This window comes from Myotis davidii, unplaced genomic scaffold (assembly GCF_000327345.1).
Source record: "Myotis davidii unplaced genomic scaffold, ASM32734v1 scaffold378, whole genome shotgun sequence".
Taxonomy (NCBI): Eukaryota; Metazoa; Chordata; class Mammalia; order Chiroptera; family Vespertilionidae; genus Myotis; species Myotis davidii.
In genome coordinates, this window is record NW_006290631.1 from 710,533 (window position 1) to 717,602 (window position 7,070).

Sequence of the window (7,070 nt, forward strand, 5' to 3'; positions counted from 1 at the left end):
ACCACGTGTACTTATGCCATTATCTTTAAAAATATAGATAGATAGATAGATTTCAGAGAGGAAGGGAGAGGGAGAGAGAGATAGAAACATCAATGACGAGAGAGAATAATTGACTGGCTGCCTCCTGCAGGCCCCACCCAGGGGTTCAAGCCCACAACCTGGGCATGTGCCCTGAGTGTTACCAAATCACCTGAGGGGAGAGGGGGGCAAAGATGGTGGACCAACCCAATCCCCACGCACCTCCAGGTCAATCGGCGTCAAATGTCCCAAAGCATTTACCAGCTCCTGCATTTAAATACATTCAAGACTCAGGAGTAATCAGTAGGGTGGCCAGCTGATTCCGGTTTGTCCAGGACGTTCCTGGCCTTAGCCCTGGAAGTCCCATGTTCCAGGGAACCCCCCAGGCTCAGGTTAACCAAGGTCACCAGTTACCCTAGCTCAGTGACTGCCCATTAGAATTTCACGGTAAGCTTTAAAAATTCCTGCTCCTGGGCCCGCCTCCAGAGGTGATGTTAGACTGGGGCCGGGAGCAGCCAGGGCGTGAGGAGGTTGAAAAGTTCCTCTGAGTTCTAATGCTGCCAGGGTAGAGAACCACTGAAGCTCCTCGCCTGCCATTGCTCCTACTAAAAATATTTCTAAACCCAAACTCAATGATTCTAATGAAGTTGGGCCCATACCACACACCATATACAAAAATGGACTCAAAATGGGTCAACAGTCTAAATATAACTAAAACTATAAAAATCTTAGAAGAAAACATAGGGATAAATCTGTATGACCTTGGATTTGGCGATGGATTTTTAGATAGAAGACTAAAAGCATAAACAACAACACTGAAAATAGATAAATTAGACGTTGACAAAATTAAAGGCTATTGTGTATCAAAAAACATTATTTTTTTTAAGTTATTGGTTTTAGAGAGAGAAAGAAAGGGAGGGAGAGAGAGAGAAACATTGATTTGTTGTTTCACTTATTTATGCATTCCTTGGTTGATTCTTGTATGCGCCCTGACCGGGGATTGAGCCTGTAACCTTGATGTATCAGGACAACGCTCTAACCAACTGTGCTACCTGGCCAGGCCCAAAAGACATTATTAAGAAAGTAAAAAGCCAATCTACAGAGGGAAAAGTATTTATAAATCTTATATCTGATAAAGGTCTTCTATCCAGAATATATAAAGAACTCTACGACTCAAAAGAAAAAGATAACCCACTAAAAAATGGGCAAAGGATATGAATAGACATTTCTTTGAAAAAGATACACAATCACCAACAAGCGCACAAAAAAATGCCATTAGCCACCAGGGAAGTGCAAATCAAACCCACAGTGACATAACGCTTCATGCCCACTAGGATGGATATCAGAATAATTTAAAAAGCTGGAAAATAACAACTGTTGGTGATGTGGAGAAATTGGGATCTTCACACATTGTTGATGGAAATGTAAAATGGTACAGCCAGTATGGAAAGCAGCTTGGTGGTTCCTCAAAAAGATAAACATAGAGCTATCTTCTGACTCAGCAATTCCACTCCTAGGTATGTACCCCAAAGAATTAAAAGTAGATACTCAAACAAATGCCAATGTGCATAGCAGCACTACTCACAAAAACCAGGCTGTGAAAGCAAACCAGAAGGTGGAAACAACCCAAGTGTCTGTCAGCAGATGAATGGATAAACAAAATGTGGTATATCCATGTAACAGAATATTACCCAGAACATGAGAAGGAATGAAGTACCAATATGAACTCCACCGTGGATGAACCTCAAAAACATGTGAAGAGAAAGAATCCAGCTCAAAAGGTCACAATATTGGATGAATCCACCTATATAGAATATCCAGAACATGGTAAATTAATAGACATAGAAAGCAGATTAATGGTTGCCAAGGGCTGGAGAGGGCAGAATGGGGAGTGACTTCTTAACTTGTAGGGTGATGGAAAAGTTTAGGACTAAATAGAAGTGGTAGTTACACCACACTGTTAAAATAGTTGATGGTATGTTATCTGGATTTCACCTCAATAAAAAAATTAATGGTTTACTCTTATCTATAAAATATAATTGAGACTAAACTTATTAGCGGTCAAAGTCCTTCACAGCTGATCTTCACTTCCTGTAGCCTTATCTTTTATCACTCCCATGATGCTAACTGCCTGTTCATGGAATTCCACTGAAATCCCAGCATCTCAAATACATTCTGCCTCGCCTTGAAAGCTCACCCACGTGGCGAGGGAGGTCTCCACCAGCAGTTCCAGCCACAGCCCTCTCTTGATTCTGGTAGCTCTTAACTTTACACCCTTGCACTCAAAGCCTGGTCCTGGGACCAGAAGCATTGCTGTCTCCTGGGAGCTTATCAGAGGGGCAGAACCTGGTGCCCAACCCCAGACCCACTGAGTCCAAATCTGCATTTTAACATGATCCTCTGGTGATTAAGTCTGAGAAGCACAAGCTTATACTAGTGGACCTCAAATTAGGCTGTAGATCAGCATCCCTTTGTGAACTGTATTTATTTATAATATACTAGAGGCTCAGTGCACGGATTCATGCACCAGCGAGGTCCCTCAGCCTGGCCTGTACCCTCTCGCAATCCGGGCCCCCTCAGGGGATGTTGGACTGCCAGGGACTGGGCTGAAACCGGCAGTCCGACATCCCCCGAGAAATGTAGTAGTGCACAAAGCAGCAGGCAGCCAGGGAGGAGCCCAAGCCTAAGCCGGGCACCGCGCTACTCCCACTCATCCAGGCCCCACTTTGTCTGCTGCTGCTGCCACCGCCTAGAGGCTTGCGCCATAGGAGCTCCGCTCAACAGCTGTGAGCCCGGCTTCTGGCTAAGCAGTGCTCCCACTGTGGCAGCGCACTGGCCACCAGGGAGTAACTCCTGGGTTGAGTGTCTGCCCCCTGGTGGTCAGTGTGCATCATAGCTACTGGTCGACCGGTCACTTAGGCTTTTATATATATAGATATTTTAAACAATATATACACGTGGTTAAATGACAAACTATATATATATTTAAGTAGTGAAAAAAGTAAGTCTCCCTCCTACCTCAGTTGCTCAGATTTCTACCCGGATGCAATTTTTGTTCAAGTTTCTTGGATATTCTCCCCTGCTCTATGCATATGCAAGCAAACATGTCCATATTGGTTTCCCTCCCTCATTTTGTGATTACACAGACGTTAGCCCACTTACACACTGATTTTCACTTTTCACTCAACAGTATATGTTGAAGATCACTTAAGCACACGTAGACTGCACAATATCGTTTTAATGGCTGCATAGGAGCCATCCTATAGTTGTATAGTTGTAGTATATATGTGTAATTTCTTTCTAGTACTATTAAGGACATTATAGTATGTTGTTCATTACAAAGCTCCATTGCCTATCCTTTGTGAATACCTTTGAGTGTATGATGTGTGAGTGCATGAAAGATTTGCAGAAAGATAGATACAGTTTAAACATTGTAGAGATATTAAAAAATCTCCCCTAAAAAGCAGAACCAATTTACATTCTTGGGGAGCCTTAAAGAACTTTTCAGGCCCTGACCGATTTGGCTCAGTGGATAGAGCGTCAGCCTGTGGACTAAAGGGTCCCAGATTCGATTCCGGTCAAGGGCATGTACCTGGGTTGTGGGCACATCTCCAGTTGGGGGCGTGCAGGAGGCAGCTGATTGATGTTTCTCTCTCATCGATGTTTCTAATTCTCTATCCCTCTCCCTTCCTCCCTGTAAAAAAATCAATAAAATATATTAAAAAATAAAAGAATTTTTCAGGCTACTTTTCACTTCAACTCTATAGGTGGGGCCCAGAATCTGTATTTTATTTCTTTGGTGATTCTGATACTACAAGACTGTGGGTTGGGCCGGGAACCAGGGCAGACTGTCTTGAACCCTGTACCGTGACTCCCCTTGAGCTGCCTCAGATTGCTCTTTATCATTTTATGTGACTGTTTAATCTCCTCACCAAGGTGACAGGTTCCTAAGGACGGGTCTCAGGGATGTTGCTTCCTTATATTCTTACCCGATACAGCACTATGTATGATGATGCTTGTTGATGATAAGGCTTTGAAGAATGTGAGTGGCTCATATAATGATTTTTTTTTTTTTAGCTCCATGGACCAAACACAGAGAAGAATCCTGGGCCAGCCCCTTTCTATGCCCACCACCCAGCCCAAGAAGAAAAGGACTCCCTTGATGTCTTTCTTTTCCAAGGTCTGACACAAAATATTGTGAACGAATGTCCCTTCCCAGCAGCCACTGTGTAACCTGTGTGCTGGCCTGGTCTGCACTAGTCCAGCTGGCTCCGCTGAGGTTCCTTCTTCTGAAAAAATGTCTGATGACAGTTCTTTGAACACGGAGAGAATGTTTATAGAGTCACAAGATGAGTTGAGATGAATATAGCTTGCTGTGAAATTAATAATAAAAATATAGACTGAAAAATGAATATCCAGAGATAATGATGAGACGTGGTAATCACCCAAACACCAAATAAGGCTGTCGATCCCTTGTCCAGCTCCCCACCCCAGTCAATTGCTAAGGATGGTGAAGAGGTGGCCTTTTCTTGGTCTCATCTGCATCTTGCATCGTCTTGGCTCTGACTCCAGGACGTGTTGCCATGTCCTGTGTTGTGCAGAACCCAGGGCCTTCCTGGTCTCAGGGCTCAGAGGCTCACTGCAGAGGTAACCCATCTCTTGATCTGCAGTCACTTCGAGCTTAGTCCTTGAAGTACAGGTTTCTGCATTGGCCACAAAGCGTTGCCCAATTTTTCATTTCTCTGCATTTATTTTCCTAATTGTAAACTGCTCAGATGTGTGCATTCTGGGGACGCCCTGAAATGTCTGTAGATGTGCGCTGCTCTTGCATCAAAGGCTGTTGGGAAGTTGAGTAACATGAGTACTGAGCATTGACCCTTGGATTTAGCCATATTGCGGCCTGGGGAAGGGAGCCCATCAACCTGACTGCAGAAGGTTCAAGGGAGAATGGAGAGGAAGTGGAGAAAGCAAGTATACGCATGACTTTCAAGGTGTTTAGCTACAAAGTAGAGCAGAAAAAATGGCGAAGGAGGCAGAAGAGTCCAGGAAGCTCTTTTTTTCTGAGATGGGAGGAACACAGAGAACCTAGTCTGGCCAAAGGGCTCCCTATTCTCAGCTCACACCAGCTCTTCCCCATCCCCTTTTCTTTTCAGTTCTATCAAGCCCTCCGCTGGCCTAGAGCACCTCTGTTCTTAATTCCCCCAAACCACCATCAACACCAGGTCTGCATTTTTTAAAAATATATTTTTATTGATTTCAGGGAGGAAGGGAGAGGTAGAGAGAGATATAAAAATCAATGATGAGAGAATCATTGATCAGTTGCCTCCTGCACGCCCCCTACTGGGAATCTAGCCTGTAACGGGGCATGTGCCCTGATTGGGAATTGAACCAAGCTTTATTCTACTGGAATAATGACCTCCTGGTTCATAGGTCAACACTCAACCACTGAGCCACACTGGCTGGGCTGCATTATTTTTTTTTTACCCCCTTTCCCCCCCTCCATCAATTTCTTCATTTTGTAGATCAAACTACATAAATATAGAGGGTGGGGCAAGAGTAGGTTTAGTATAGTTGTGAGTATACGAAACACAGAGTTCATTCTTGTATTGTTATTTATTAATTATTGTTACTATTTTTCATACAAATAACTATAAATCTACTTTGCTCCTACTTGTATTTACAGCAAAAAGGTCAGGTGTCTTCAGATGGAGAAAGAATGTGTAAAATTGAGCTGGCAACACTGGATTTTCTCTAGAGCCGTGGTCGGCAAACTGCGGCTCGCGAGCCACATGCGGCTCTTTGGCTCCTTGAGTGTGGCTCTTCCTAAGCCTTAGGAGTACCCTAATTAAGTTAATAACAATGTACCTACCTATATAGTTTAAGTTTTAAAAATTTGGCTCTCAAAAGAAATTTCAATCCTTGTACTGTTGATATTTGGCTCTGTTGACTAATGAGTTTGCTGACCACTGATCTAGAGGAAGGGGAAGGGGTTGGGGTTGGGGTTGGGTTGGGTATGACTCTGAACACTCCCAAATCGATACATTTGGACTCACTACCCAGGTCTCTTGGAAACTGAGGTTCCAGAAGAGGGAGCATTTGAAGAATGTGCTTTACACCTTGGCAGAAAGAGCCCGGGACCCCAGTGCTAAAAAGCGTCACATGGCAGTGAGGGGCCTGGGAACCATGGCCTGTGAGAACCCCGACAAGGTAGGAAGGGAAGGTGGCCTGGAGTCCCCAGGACTGGGCTGTGGTCCCTCAGGCACTAGTTACTATTGCTGTGTAACAGATCACCACAGACCTAGCATTTATTAGCTTGCCGTTTCCTTGGGTCAGGAGTTCAGGTACAGCTTAGCTGGGTCCTCTGTCCAGGGTCTTGCAAGGCTGCAATCAAGGTGTGGGCCAGATTACATTCCTTTCTGAAGCCGGGGTCATCTTCCTAGCTTATAGGGCCATTGGGAGAATTCAGTTCCTTCCAGTTGTAGGATACAGGTCCCTGCTTCTTTGCTGGCTGTCAGTTGGGGGCCATCCTTAGCTCCTAGAGGCGCCCACTCATAACATGGTAGCTTACTTCTTCAAGGTCAGCAAAGTCTCTGCTAAGAAGGAGTCTTATGTGATGTAAGTAACCATGGGAATGACATCCCACGAGTGTTGTCATCTATACTAATAAAAGGGTAATATGCTAATTAGACCAGACATCTTCTGGACATCCTTCTGGACAAAGCCACAATGGCAGGGGCTGAGGCAAAGGCGGTTAGGGGCAATCTGGCTGGCAGGGGAGGGCAGTTAGGGGCGATTAGGCTGGCAGGGGCGGCAGACCGAACAGCAGAAGGACTGTCTGGACGCCATCCGGAGGACCTTCTAGACGAAGCATGAGGCAGCCAGGGCAGCGAGGGCCAAGCCCCTTGTATGAATTTTGTGCACCGGGCCTCTAGTATTCAATAAGAGGCCAGAAGCAAGTCACCAGTTCCTCCCACACTCAGGGGAAGGAGATTGAACAAGGACATACTCATTTGGGGTCAGCACACCTCAGTATTCTCAGCCTTGGGAAAGAG

General features: G+C 44.9%; 1 protein-coding gene across 1 annotated transcript in view; it reads left to right on the top strand.

Annotated features, from left to right (window-relative positions):
* The window catches only part of MRO (maestro), a 16,678-nt gene that overhangs the window by 4,831 nt on the left and 4,777 nt on the right, over positions 1–7,070 (top strand). Inside the window, exons 3-4 of the mRNA XM_006763624.2 lie at positions 4,096–4,198; positions 6,079–6,225. Of these exons, the coding sequence (XP_006763687.1) occupies positions 4,100–4,198; positions 6,079–6,225 (246 nt within the window). The 5' untranslated portion in view covers positions 4,096–4,099. The remainder of the gene's footprint in view (positions 1–4,095; positions 4,199–6,078; positions 6,226–7,070) is intronic.